Source organism: Mangifera indica, chromosome 2 (genome assembly GCF_011075055.1).
Source record: "Mangifera indica cultivar Alphonso chromosome 2, CATAS_Mindica_2.1, whole genome shotgun sequence".
Taxonomy (NCBI): Eukaryota; Viridiplantae; Streptophyta; class Magnoliopsida; order Sapindales; family Anacardiaceae; genus Mangifera; species Mangifera indica.
Window position 1 is genome coordinate 12,662,205 of NC_058138.1, and position 15,511 is coordinate 12,677,715.

The window sequence follows — 15,511 nt, forward strand, 5'->3', positions numbered from 1 at the left end:
ACCTTTATAACTGAAAATTTTAATAGAAATTAACTCATAGGTAAGTGTTTGAATTTTTGAATTGTCGTGCATGTGTTTTTGAAATTGCGCTTAAACTTAGATAAGAAATAATCCTTTCGCCTATTCTAAATATATATTTTTTCTTTTTATATTATTGTATATTGATTATATTTGTATTTTCTTGTATAGAATTTATGATACATACAAATTTATATATTATTTATACAACTTAACATATCATAAATAAAATTTATTCCTATTTTAATATTGTGATAATATTTATGAAAAATTTATATGACCAAAAAGCTACAGCAACAAGAAGGCAACAAACACAAGCTCTACATAAGGCCATTTCTATTCTTTCCTTAACCTCTTTTCTCTCTATTTTCTTTTCCATGAACTCTTTATACCTCTCTTTCCCCACTTCTCTCCTCCCACTCCTCTTCCCCATCCCAACAGCTCTCTGCAAAATTACCAAACTCTCCCTCCCATTTAAATTTCTCTCTTCCAAGTCCTTCATCTGCATGTACACTTCCCTCACGGACATTTCTCCTCCTTCCTCCCCTCGCACCGTCACCGTCACCTCGCACTCCACAAACTCCCTCGTCGACCACGATCGCCACCATCGACCATGATTGCTTCCAACGACTACCGCCGCATACTTCACGTGCACCTCACGTGTCAACCAGTGTTGCTCCACTGAAATTGGCCACCCGCTGGATAAATTTACCGCTCGCCTTCCATTTGAATAAATTATTATCCAACTCAAACTCAGATTCTCTTCAAGTTGTTTGATCAAAGCTTCAGTTTCACTTGCAAATTTTATCGGCGTTGGTACCAGCTGTTTTTCGTCAAGTAAATCGATTCTAAATGGAGGAAACTGGAACCAGCCGGTGACGGTCTCCGTCTCCACAACTTTTGAGAGAATCGGATTGTTTTGGTAGTGAATATCAACGGCTGAGATTAACTCTGTAGTGTCAAGTACTGAAGAATCATCAAATTGATCAGCTGCGTGTTTTGAATAAGACTTCCGGATTTGGCAGTCGAGAACTGGAAATGAATCAGAAAAGAAAGAACGGTGCGCGGCGGGGAAGGTGGAGATAAGAGTTTGGACACGAGGGTTGTTGGTGGAAGGCCACGAGGAGGTGCATATTTGGCGCCACAGATTGCCTTGGAGGGATAGAGAGCGTAGTTGGGAGGAAGCAGAAGCGGTGACAACGAGGGTTTGGCCGTCGAGTTTGGTTAGGATATGGTTCTGAATGACGTCGGGATGGACGGTTGTTATTGAATCGCAGAGGGCTTGAAGTTGATCAGTTGTGGGAGAAGAAGCCATTGTTGAGCTTGATGGTGTTCTTGATTTAAGGTACCAAATTGATGGATATATATACACACACACACACAAGGTAAAAACGAAACGACCACAAGAAGAATATTGGAAGAAATACGACATAACATGGGTCGTTTAGCCTCAGGCTAAATAGTTGCCCACCCAAACTTTGATAAAATAACATCTCCAACACTTTAAGTTTGAAAAGTTTATTTTCTCACCTGCCCCTCAAATCAATTAGTGTTAACATTTAGTTTTACTATAAATTATTAGTTTACTCTTTTTAATAAAACTATAAAAATACCTTTAATATTTCATATAAATTTCAATTACCAATTTATTCTTATTTATTATTAAAATTATGAAAATATCTAAACAAATTTTAAATATTAATTATAATTACATTTTTTAGTTTTCTTTTTTGAATTATATTTTTTTATAATCTTCCTTTATTTTATATTTCTTCTTCTCCACTAGGTCTTTCCTCATCTTCACCATCACCACTAATATTTTTATATTATGATTATTTAATTTTCACTTATTATTTCACTCACTGTCACCGTCATTACTGTTTATAATTTCTCACCCGTCATCTCTTGAGTCATTATCACCATTAATCCCACCACCACCACTACAACTACATTCTCACCATTATTGATTGTTTCTCACCCGTTATCTCAAGTCAATGCAACCATCATTGTTGCCATTGTCATCACTTATAACACTACCTCCCTCATTATTTTGTGGTCATGAAAAAGTTTTTTTTTTTCTCCAAAGATAAACTTATTTTACAACATCCTCAACAGGGATATTTTCTTCAAATTCAAAATCTTTTACTTTGCTATATTGTCCTGATAAATAATTTGGTGTCAAGAGAAGTCTAAAGTGTTTCCAGCTCATAAGCAAGAACATCAAATTGAAGAGGCCTTTTTTGGCATTATGACTACATATATATATAGCCAACAGAAAGATGCAATCCCAAGCTAGAAAGGTCAGAGAAGAGAGAATGGAATTGAAAGGCTTTCTACCAATGCTTGGGCAAGAAAGGGGAATACAGAGAGAAGCCTAAAGTGGTTAGACCACTTACAATTGATTAGCTAAAGTACATCAACTTGGATTCGATTCTTTGTTTTTCCTGATCAATGGTATTGCATTTGTTGTGATGAAAAAAAATGTAAAAGTGAAGAAAAAGGTGTTGGTGAATGAATTTGAGATGCAAAAAGATTTGGCGTGATAAGGTGGCATGGAAGAAGGGAGGGACGGGGGAGAGAAAGAAGAAATAAGAAGGGAGGAAAGAGAAAATGAAGAGAAAAATGAGAAGGGGATTTTTTTCAAAAATTAAAGTAAAATCATCATTTTAACTTTTATAAATTTAATAGATGTTAAAACATATTAGAATTTTAGAAAAAATAATCTTCCTGCTCTTATACTTAATAATTTTCATTAAGGAAATTAACTGTTAGGTGAGAAAATAAACTTCTCAAATTTAAGGATGGGAAAATTCCTTTAATCAAAGTTTGGGTGGGAAATGGCGTATCTAGATAAAAAAACAAGAATAATAAATATATATATTAGAATTAAAGTTGCAATAGATAAAAAAATATATACTTAACGATAGTGTAGAATATGTTAAAAATTAAACAATATATTAATTTTAAAATTATGATTAATTAAAAACTAAGATACTTTTTCCCACCCTAGGTTTGGGAAACTCACATGTTTCCCCTTGAATACTTCAACAACAAACTCCCACTAAAAACACAATTTCATTAGGGAAAAAAAAAAATCTAGTTGTAAAAGGACATAAAAATCATTTCACCTTCTCAAAATTATGAAATAAATCAAATTTTGTTGGCATTGGAGCCCACTTGAAAAGGTGTAATTTGATTAAAATCACACTAAGTTATGTACAATTGATCAAGATTACACCTCAAAGGTAATTTGACTAAAATAACACCAAATTATATACAATTAATTAGGATTACACTCAAAAGGTGTAATATGGCCAAAATTACACTTTTCCAAGTGTGATTCAAGTCAAATCGTCCAAAAAAAAAACAAAGTATGAACTTGCCAAAATCTCACATAGAGAGGTACAATCTTGATAGGTTACATATTTTTCAATATAATTCAAGCAAATTGCAATAGAAAAGGTGTATATGTTTGCAACTGTATCAAGCAAAGTGCAATATAGTAAGATCACATTGTGGGTGTGATTCTGATTGTTGGATGCACCTTTTCGAATGTAATTTGGCCTAAGTTGCATCTAAAAATGTGTAATCTACCCTAGTTCAGATTGATACATATTAGAACATTATTGATTCAGTAAGATTTCAATCTATTAATACTATTCAACCCATATATGGTTAGTAAGATCTCTTTTAAATAGTTTAAGGTAATTTATATGTTTAATGCAATTGTCAAAACTATTTTTCATTAACCAAGTATATTTTAGATAGTAGATTATATTTTAAACGTTCAAGGGATGGGGAAGTTAATTAACTCTTCATTAAAGAGACCAAATGATTATTTCCTACCCAAGATTTGCTAAAACATTAAATTTTCATTCTTTAAGTTTGCGGTCTAATTTCAACCCGTTATTCACTTTCAATATTGAATTTCATTTGATTTCAATATAAATTATTATTTTATCATTTATTTATATAATAATAAAAAATCCCCTCACTATTTAAGACAAATTTCAATTATCAATATTTATTTAATTTTATATAAATTATAAATATATCTCTGTTAAATATAGAAATATAATTGACCAATTTATCCTTTAATAACATGTAATTTATCAATTTATATTCCAATAATTAATATTATAATTTATAATTTTTCTTTTTCTAAAAAATAATTTTGCCCTTTTTTTTCTTGTCTTCGTGTCATCTTTTGATTATTTACCACCAACCATCAACCATCCTCTTTCTACTCCCTTCATCTTCAACAACACTACCATTGTTTACTATTCTTTTTCTCCTCTTGTCATCTTTACCATCAACTATCTTTTTTCTCTATCATTTTTACCATCATTCTTTTATTTTCAATTTCTTAGAAAAATCCTTCAATAAACATCTATTTATATTTAATTTAATTGAAATAAAATGTCATGAGAAAGAAAAGAAAAAGAGAGTTATTGAAAAAGAATTAAGTGAAAGAAGATGAGGGAGAAACAATAACGTGAAAAACAAAATATAAAAGTGTAACTATTATGGATATGAGAAACTTATAATTTTTACATATTTCTTAATTTTTTTTAAGATTATGTTAAAATAATATTTTTATACTTTCACGTAACATAATTTATGTATAAAAATGAAATGATAGGTAGAAAATTAAACTCTTGAAACCGATGGTGTGGGAATTTGATAATTCAACAAAACATTGGGTGAAAATAGTCATTTGGTGTAATTAAAATTAATAACATAAAAAAATAAGCTCACACGCCACTGCTAAGAATTTTAGAGTTTGTCGTCTTCTTTGAGAATTGGATCCGTAAAAACAACTCTTAGCCGAGGCCACTTTCAACATTAACATTATAAATAAATAAACAAAAAAAATACTAAAATAATAAGCAAATATTTAAACAAAATTATATTTATAGATTTTCTTGTTGAAATCAACTGAAGAGATATATGAATTAAATGCCGTCATCCAGAAAAATCCTTGCTGGATATACAAATTACATTGACGAGACAATGGAGATAAGGTTGCTCATCCTCTTTTAATTTCGATAATATCTCCGGCATGCCAAGTGTAATTAATTTCCATTAAGTCAAAATATGTTTTTAAACCTAGATTGTTGATCAAATCGATTATTTTATTAATTTACGATTCAATCAATTTAATTAGACAATCGACTAGTTCAAATTATTATTAAAGTATTATGTATTTTATAATAATATTAAATATTTATCATATTTTTTTAAATATAAATCATATAAAACATAATTTCAAATATATTAATTAAATAATTGACACTCTATTATATAGATAAAAAAAAATTAATTTTAAATTTTATCATTAATTCGATTAAGAGTTTATAAGTTGTAACATTTCTAAGTTTTAATAAGATAAAAATTGTATAGTATTATCTAAATCAAGTTTTGTTGGTTTTAAAAATTTTTTAGGTTTAATGGGTTTATCAAGTTTGACTGATTTTCAAATAAATCAATATTTATACGTAAAGTAGATTGGATTGTGAAATCAAATCGGATAATAGACTCATTCATGATTTTCATATCATAAATGGGGCATCCCAAATATTTTTTATAAGGTTTAGAATTTAATTGTTATAGTTTATTTAAGATTCCTAATTTTAGTTGTTTTACTAAATTAGAGTGGATTCTTAATTTTAGTTGTTTTTCTCGTCTATTTAGAATTAGGACTTATTGTTAAACTTTTATTATTATTGAAGTCATATTATACTCAAGATTTCCCTATTATAAATAAAGATGCTTTGTATTAGTTTTTTATTGACTGAATAAGATATCAGTTTTTTCTTGCGGTGGATTCTTAAGGATTAGAGTATATAATTGTATCCTTTGAGATCAAACGTGGATCAAAGAGACAAAGTTGGAGAAGAAGATGAGTTCAATACATTTTGTCATATCAAAAGTTGTTCATCTGACAAAGAAGTTCAATCATGATTTCTGATTTCGCACATATCAAGCCCAAAGAAGAGATAAAGAATAAGGTGTGAAAGTTGGCATCCCCAACTTTGAACGAAGAATATAGCCGGATGAATTCCTTAAATGGGTGTATACTATAGAATGAATATTCAACTACAAGAAAATTTCTAAGCATCACAAGGTCAAACTAGTAGTCATCAAACTTAAAAAGAATGCTTCAACGATGTGGGAGAGCCTAACATGCCAATGAGAACATGGAAGACGTAATAAGATCACAACATGGAAGAAGATACATAAAAATTTGAAGCAAAAGTATAAGTCATATCATTATCGCCAAGATGTTTTCATAGAATTCCATAATATTGGTCAATGAGATATGACTATTGCATAATATACCATTGAATTTTAAGAATTAATGATAAAGTGTGTTACCACGAAGCTTGAATAGCAATCAATTATAAGATTCCGAGGATTGGAATTTGAGATTTCTATTGTTGTTAAACTTCAACAATATTGGACTTTCCAAGAAGTCAATAAGCTGTCACTGAAGGTAGAGAAACAAGGAGAGACTCTGAAGACAAGTTTAAAAGTACAAATAGAGAAATTTTTTTTTAAAGTGAGCACTTTGACACAGTATACAAAAGCATATACCTCTAAGATTAATTCTACAACCCACTCTTGAAAATGTTCCTAGTGTCAAGGCATTGGTCAAGTTGTTCATTGTCAAAATCAAAAAGTTGTCTTTTATTGATGAAGCTTCTAATGAAGAGTATGATGAGGAAGAAGACACAAAGGCTACAAGCGATTATGGAATGACCTTTGTATACAAGGCTGAGATGCTAGTGGTGCGTTAAGCATTGATTGCCACTATAGTTGAAGAGGGTGATTGGATACATCATAATATTTTTAACATAAGATGTAACTTGTATGAAAAATTTCTGAGTTATCATTGGCAATGATAGTTGTGAGAATGTTGCATCTTGTTGATAAGCTTAAGCTTCTTACTAAAGAACATCCAAATTTGTACAAGCTTAGCTACAAAAGGGTAATGATATGAAGGTCACAAGACGATGCCTATTAGAATTTTCCATTGGCAAAAAGTATCGTAATAAGGTGCGGTGTGGTGTGATGTTATTCTTATGGATGTTTGTTATATTTTATTATGTCGACCTTGGCAATATGATGGTCAAGTCATTCATGATGGATACAAGAATACATAATTCTTTAAGAGAAATGATGCAATAATATTTTCGATACCTTTCAAATAGGAATTTTCATTGAGTTCAAGTGATTATAGATACAATATTATTTCCCAGATAGTGTTTACAAGATTATTAATTAGTAGAAGCTAAAAATTTTGTACCTTTTTTTTTCAAGGAAGAAGATTGAGTATGGATTCTTTTAAAAGAAAGAAATATTCTCTTTAGGTCCCTACAAGAAACTTAAACCTAGAGTTGATGGATTGTTCTAGAGAGTTAAGTATGTTAATGTGAAGGCTTATAAAGTTGAATTGTCAATAGACTGTAACTTTTCCACTACATTTAATGTTGATGATGAATTGTCACCATTTCGATGATGAATTGTCACCATGTGATGCTCATGAAGATGAGCAAAGACTTGAGGACAAATCTTTTCTAACCAAGGGAGCTTAATAAAGGATTTAGAATTTAGTGGCTATAGTTTGTTTAGGATTCCTAAATTAGGGTGAATTCCTAAATTTAATTGTTTTCTCAAATTAGTGTCAATTCTTATCCTTAGTTGTTTGCCTCATCTATTAAGAAATAGAGTTTATTATTAAAATTTTATAATTATTAAAATCCTATTATACTTAGATTTCTCTACTATAAATAGCAATGTTTTGATATAACTTTTCATCAAGTGAATAAGATATCAATTTTTATTTAAAGAAAATTTTCTCTAATTTTTCTCTTTCTTCTTATGACGGATTACTATAAATTAGAGTGTATATCATTAGATTAGTCTATCAAAATAATGTTTTAATCATTTCTCTGTCAACATTATTAATCTCTTACCGGGTTTTAAATTTCATTAAGATTAGATCTAACAATCCAATCACAAATATATCTATCGTTATCAACCATATCTATCTTTAAAGTTTAATTTTAACATCTCGACAAAGAAACAAAATCAACTCAAGAGCTTAATTTCTTGCTATTACTTGCAACTTATTTTGAAAACAAAACTCAATTGATTGATTACCGTTTTTCAACTACTGCAAGATTTAAACCAATGTTTAAAAATCAAATTTCAAATCAAAGTGGGCCATCCTGTATTATTGGGTAAATATTGATTCCTCCCCTCTTTTACTTTTGAGCAATTTGAATTAATGGAGTCAATTTTGATTTGGACATGCGTTTGACAACGTGCACACTTCGGCCCCGAAATTGGCCCAACATGACATTCATGTTTTAAATCATACAATTTTTAAGGATAGTTCAAAAGACTTGTTCTCACTTCAGATATAGTAAAAATTTAAAGTAACTTTTTTTTAATTTTCAAAAATCTAATATTCACCAATAAAATTTTTTTAAAAACTTAATTCAAGTTAAATACAAAATTATTATTTAATAAAAAATTTTAAAAAACATAAAATTCATTATATTTTTTCCCCTAAGTTTTAAAACTAATAATTTTACATCTACTTAAAGTTTTCAAACTTTGAAAAATAGAATCTTCCCCCCAAACATAGGGTTTTCTTCTTCCCTACTCTAGCCACCATCTCCAATAAAAGACGACCAGTCTTTCTTTCTATCGGCAATGCCTCTTGGTTCAAAGTCCTCTCCTCTCGGACGAAATTCAGGCATCCTTCATCTGGATCAAAAAATCTAGATAAAGGAGTCTTTCATATGGACAACAAGAGTCGTCCAAATGAGTCGTCATCCCAAACAACAACAACGAGACCAAGGCATTGTCATCATTTGGGATGACGCCTTCGTCGTCCAAACGATAGGCTCCTTCATCTGGATTTTTTTATCCATATGAAGGACGTTAGGATTTTTCAATCTAGATGAAGGGTTTCAGACCGAGAGGCATCACTGAAAGGAAAAAAGATAGGTTGTCCTCCACCGAAATAGTGGCCGAAGTGGGGAGGAAGAAAACCTTAAGTTTAGGGTGGGGATGTTACTTTTCAAAGTTTGAAAAATTTAGGCAAGAGTGAAGTTGTTAGTTTTTACAACTTATGGAGGAAAATTTAATAAATTTTATATTTTTAAAATTTTTTTGTTAAATAATGGTTTCATTCTTAACTTTAACTGAATTTTTTAACAGAATTTTGCTTATGAATAGGTTTTTGGATTTTCAAAAATTGAATAGGGTCAATTTGGGTTTTTACTATACCTTGGGTGGGAACAAATCTTTTGGCCTTAAAAATATAATTAGATATATAAATAATATGATATTATTTTATTTTTAATTCAAAATTAATAAATCACATGAATACATAATTTAAGTACTTAATTAAATATTTAAAACTAAATACACATAATAATACTCTTTTAAATTTAATCATTTTCTTTATGGATTGCCAATCAATATTTACTTATTTTTAAGATAAATGACCTTGAATCCAATTTTACTTATCCAATAGAAAGGGGTTATTTTACTTTAATAATTTGTTGACATCTTCATAAATATGATTAAAAAATATACAAGTACAATTTCTCCTTAATAATGATTAAAATAATCAAACTCTTAAATGATTTTAGTAAAGATCTCTTATTTTTACCCTTTAACAAGATAAAACCATTACTTCCATGAAAATGAAAACAGCTTTTATTTATAATAAAATTATATATATTTATTTTAAATATATAAATAGATACATATTAGATGTATGATATTAACTAATTAAATAATTTTAAATTAATAATAAAGTAATATTTAATCATATAATGATACATTATATATATATATATATATTTATTCAAATGTGGATACGCATAACATTAATATTGAAATATAGAACATTATTTTTTTTAAATTGGGGACCATAGTTTTGCCAAACCCGGGAGAGAAGTAATTTACTCTTCATTAAAAAGGCCACACGGTTATTTCCTACCCAAGATTTGGTAAAACATCAAATTTTCATTCTTTAAATTTGCGGTCTAATTTTCCACCCGTCATTCACTTTCAGTACTGAATTTCATTTGATTTCAGTATAAATTATTATTTTATCATTTATTTATATAATAACAAAAAATACCCTTACTATTTAAGACAAATTTCAATTATTAATATGTCTTTAATTTTATATAAATTATAAATATATCTCTATCAAATATAGAAATATAATTGACCAGTTTATCATTTAATAACATGTAATTTATCAATTTATATTTCAATAATTAATATTATAATTTATTATTTTTCTTTTTCCAAAAAATAATTTTGCTCTTTATTTGGTTTTTCTTCTCTTTGTGTCATCTTTTAATTATTTAGCATCAACCATCCTCTTTCTACTTCCTTCATCTTCAGCAAGAACACCACGGTTGGTCATTCTTTTTCTCCTATTGTCATCTTTACTATCTACTATCTTTTTTCTCTATCATTTTTATCATCATTCTTTTATTTTCAATTCCTTAGAAAAATCCTTCAATAACCACCTATTTATATTTAATTTAATTGAAATAAAATGACATGAGAAAGAAAAGAAAGAGAGAGATTAACATTTATTAAAAAAGGATTAAGTGAAAAAAGATGAGGGAGAAACAATAACATAATTTATGGATGCGAGAAACTTATATGTTTTAAATATTTTTTAATTGTTTTTTTAAGATTATGTTGAAATAATATTTTTATCTTTTCACATAATATAATTTATGTATAAAAATGAATGATGGGTAGAAAATTAAACTCTTTAAACCTATGGTGTGGGAATTTGTTAGTTCAACAAAACATTGGGTGAAAAATAGTCATTAAGTGTAATTAAAATTAATAACTTAAAAAAAAAAAGCATACACGCCACTGCTAAGAATTTTAGAGAGTGGTATACATTATCTCAAAGTTTGTCGTCTTCTTTGAGAATTGGATCCGTAAATACAACTCTTAGCCGAGGCGACTTTCAACATTAACATTATAAATAAATAAATAAACAAAAAAAATACTAAAATAATAAGCAAATATTTAAACAAAATTATATTTATAGATTTTCTTGTTGAAATCAACTGAAGAGATATATGAATTAAATGCCGTTATCCAGAAAAATCCTTGGCGGATATACAAATTACAATGGAGATAAGCATTGAATTATTGGAGTCATTAATGGCCATTAAATCATAATATGATTTTAAAACCAAAGTATTGACCGAATCAGTTATCTTATTGAATTGTAGTTCGATCAATTCAATAAGGCAAACAATCGGTTCAAGTTATTATCAAAGCATTATATATTTTTTTAATAATATTAAATATTTATTATATTTTTTAAATATAAAACATATAAAATAAAATTTCAAATATTTTAATTAAATAACTGATACTTTATTATATAGATAAAGAAAATAATTAATTATAAAATTTATCATTAATTCGATCAAGATCTTTAAGTTTCAATAAGACAAACATTGTGTAGTATTATTTAAATCAAGTTTTGTTAGTTTTAAAAAGTTTCCAAATTCAACAGATTTATCAAATTTGATTGAATTTCAAAAAAATCAATATTTGTACATAGATTAAATTGGATTGTGAAATCAAACCAGACAATAGACTCATTTACAATTTTCATATCATAAATCAGGCATGCCAAAAATTTTTTTATAAGGGTTTAGAATTTAATTGTTATAGTTTATTTAAGATTGTTTTACTAAATTAGAGTGGATTCTTAATTTTAGTTGTTTTTACAAATTAAATTGGATTTCTTTTTTTTTAGTTATTTTTCTCATGTATTTAGAATTAGGACTTAGTGTTAAACTTTTATTATTATTGAAGTCATATTATACTCAAGATTTCCCTGTTATAAATAAAGATGCTTTGTATTAGTTTTTTATTGATTGAATAAAATACCAGTTTTTCTTGTGGTGGATTCTAAAGGATTAGAGTATATAATTGTATCCTTTGAGTGGCCTACCTGGGAGGTGATCTGGCTACATAAATATATATATATATATATATATATATATATATATATATATATATAGCCATGCATATATAAGGATTAGAGTATATATTTCTCTATCAATATGAGCAGTAAGGACTCATAGCCATAAATCAAACTTGGACCAAAGAGACAAAGTTGGAGAAGAAGATGAGTTCAATACATTCTATCATATCAACGTGACCATGATTTCGCACATATCAAACCAAAAGAAGAGATAAAGATTAAAGTGTGAAAGTTGACATCCCCAACTTTGAAAAGAGAATGCAGCCGGATGAATTCCTTAAATGGGCGTTATACTATAGAATGAATATTTAACTATTAGAAAATTTCTAAGCATCACAAGGTCAAACTAGTAGTCATCAAACTAAAAAAGAATGCTTTAATGCTACGGGAGAGCTTAAAATGCCAAAGAGAACATGAAAGATGTAATAAGATCACAATATAGAAGAAAATACGTAAAATTTTGAAGCAAAAGTATAAGTCATATCATAATCGCCAAGATGCTTTCGTAGAATTCCATAATGTTGGTCAATGAGATATGACTATTGCATAATATACCACTGAATTTTAAGAATTAATGATGAAGTGTATTAACACGAAGCCTGAATGGAAATCAAATTGTAAGATTCCTTGGAGGATTGGAATATGAGATTTTTATAGCTGTTAAACTTCAACAATATTGGACTCTCCAAGAAGTTAATAAGTTGTCACTGAAGGTGGAAAGACAAGGAGAGACTCTAAAGATAAGTTTAAAGGTACAAATAGAGAAAAAATTTTTTAAAGGGAGCACTTTGACACAGTATACAAAAGCATATACCTCTAAGATTAATTCTACAACCCACTCTTGAAAATGTTCCTAGTGTCAAGGCATTGGTCAAGTTATTGTTCATTGTCAAAATCAAAAAGTTGTCTTTTATTGATGAAGTTCTAATGAAGAGTATGATGAGGAAGAAGACACAAAGGCTACAAGTGATTATGGAATGACCTTTGTATACAAGGCTGAGATGCTAGTGGTGCGTTAAGCATTGATTGCCACCGTAGTTGAAGAGGGTGATTGGATACATCATAATATTTTTAACATAAGATGTACCTTGTATGAAAAATTTCTGAGTTATAATTGACAATGATAGTTGTGAGAATGTTGCATCTTGTTGATAAGCTTAAGCTTCTTACTAAAGAACATCCAAATTTATACAAGTTTAGTTACAAAAGGGTAATGATATGAAGGTCACAAGACTACGCCTATTAGAATTTTCCATTGGCAAAAAGTATCATAATGAGGTGTGATGTGATGTTATTTCTATGGATGTTTATCATATTTTATTATGTCGACCTTGGCAATATGATCATCAAGTCATTCATGATGGATACAAGAATACATATTTCTTTGAGAAAAATGATGCAAGAATATTTTCGATGTCTTTCAAGTAGGAATTTTCATTGATTTCAAGTGATTATAGATGCAATATTATTTCTCGGATAGTGTTTACAAGATCATTACTTAGTAGAAGCTAAAAATTTTGTACCGCTTGTTTTTCCAAAGAAGCTAAAAATATTCTTTTTAGGTCCCTACAAAAAACTTAGGCCTAAAGTTGATGGATTATTCTAGAGAGTTAAATATATTAACGTGAAAGCTTATAAAGTTGAATTGTCAATAGACTATAACTTTTCCTGTACATTTAATGTTGATGAATTGTCACCCTATCATGCTCATGAAGACGAGAAAAGACTTGAGGACAAGTCTTTTCCAGCCAAGGGAGCTTAATAAAAGATTTAGAATTTAGTGGTTATAGTTTGTTTAAGATTCCTAAATTAGGGTGAATTCCAAAATTTAATTGTTTTCTCAAATTAGTGTCAATTCTTATTTTTAGTTGTTTACCTCATCTATTAAGAATTAGAGTTTATTATTAAAATTTTATAATTATTAGAAACAAAATCAACTCAAGAGCTTAATTTCTTGCTATTACTTGCAATTTATTTTGAAAATAAACTCAATTGATTGATTACCGTTTTTCAACTACTGCAAGTTCTAAGCCAATGTTTAAAAATCAAATTTCAAATCAAAGTGGGCCATCATCCTGTATTATTGGGATAAATATTAATTCCTCCCCCGTTTACTTTTGCGCAATTTGAGAATTAATGGAGCCAATTTTGATTTGAAAACGAGACCAAGGCATTGTCATCATCTGGGCTCCTTTATCTGGATTTTTTTATTCATACGAAAGACGTTAGGATTTTTCAATCTAGAGGAAGAGATTCAGACTGAAAGACATCGCTGAAAGGAAAAAAAGATAGATTGTCCTCCACCCAAGTGATGACCGGAGTGGGGAGGAAGAAAACCCTAAGTTTTTTTGGAAGGAGAGGGGGGGAATGTTACTTTTTAAAGTTTGAAATCTTTAAGTAATGATGTTAGTTTTTATAACTTCGGGGGAGAAATTTAAAAAATTTTATATTTTTAAAATTTTTTTGTTAAATAACAAATTCACTATTAACTTTAACTAAGTTTTTTAACAGTATTTTGCTCATGAGTAGGCTATTGGATTTTCAAAAATTGAAGAGGATCACTTTGGGTTTTTACAATATCTTGGGTGAGAATAAGTCTTTTGGCCTTAACATATAATTAGATATATAAATAATGTGATATTATATAATTAAATATTATTTTTTTAATTCAAAATTAATAAATCACATTAATACATAATTTAAATATTTAAAACTAAATACACATAATAGTTCTTTTTTTAATTTAATCATTTTCTTTATGGATTGTCAATCAATATTTATTTTTTTAACATAAATGACTTTGAATACAATTTTAATTATCCAATAGAAAGGGGTTATTTTACTTTAATAATTTGTTGACATCTTCATAAATATGATTAAAAAATATACAAGTACAATTTCTCCTTAATCATGATTAAAATAATCAACTCTTAAATGATTTTAGTAAAGATCTCTTATTTTTACTCTTAACAAGATAAAAACCATTACTTCCATGGAAATGAAAACATTTTTTATTTACAGTAAAATTATACATACTTATTTTGAATATATAAATAGATACATATTAGATGTATGATATTAATTAATTAAATAATTTTAAATTAAAGATAAAATAATATTCAATCACATAATAATTTATCATATGTATATTCAATTATGGGTACGCATAACATTACTCTTTAAATTAATATTGAAATATAGAACATTATTTTTTTTTAAATTTGTGTTAAAAAAATATAGACAATGTCAAAAAAATGTTTGATATATAAAGAAATCAAAAAGAAAAAGAAATTGTGTTAATTCAGTTTAGATTGAAAACCAACTTTTCTAGAAAACTAATGAACAAACTTGAAAATTCCAAATAATCTTTTATCGTTCAAGTATAGTCAAATGAGACCTATCGCTAAATTGGTGCAAATATATTATCCT

At 28.1% G+C, this 15,511-nt stretch overlaps 1 protein-coding gene across 1 annotated transcript; it reads right to left on the reverse strand.

Annotated features, from left to right (window-relative positions):
* Window positions 1-290: 290 nt before the first annotated feature.
* Window positions 291-1,333, reverse strand: LOC123208552 (F-box protein At3g44326-like). Its single transcript, XM_044626083.1, has 2 exons — window positions 411-1,333; window positions 291-306 (listed from the first exon to the last, which is right to left on the reverse strand). The coding sequence occupies exons 1-2, from the start codon at window positions 1,331-1,333 to the stop codon at window positions 291-293; spliced, it is 939 nt and encodes a 312-aa protein (XP_044482018.1).
* Between the last annotated feature and the right edge of the window lie 14,178 nt (window positions 1,334-15,511).

Coding starts and splice junctions, on each gene's coding strand:
- LOC123208552 (XM_044626083.1), bottom strand. CDS start 1,333: ATGGCTTCTTCTCCCACAACTGATCAACTTCAAGCCCTCTGCGATTCA.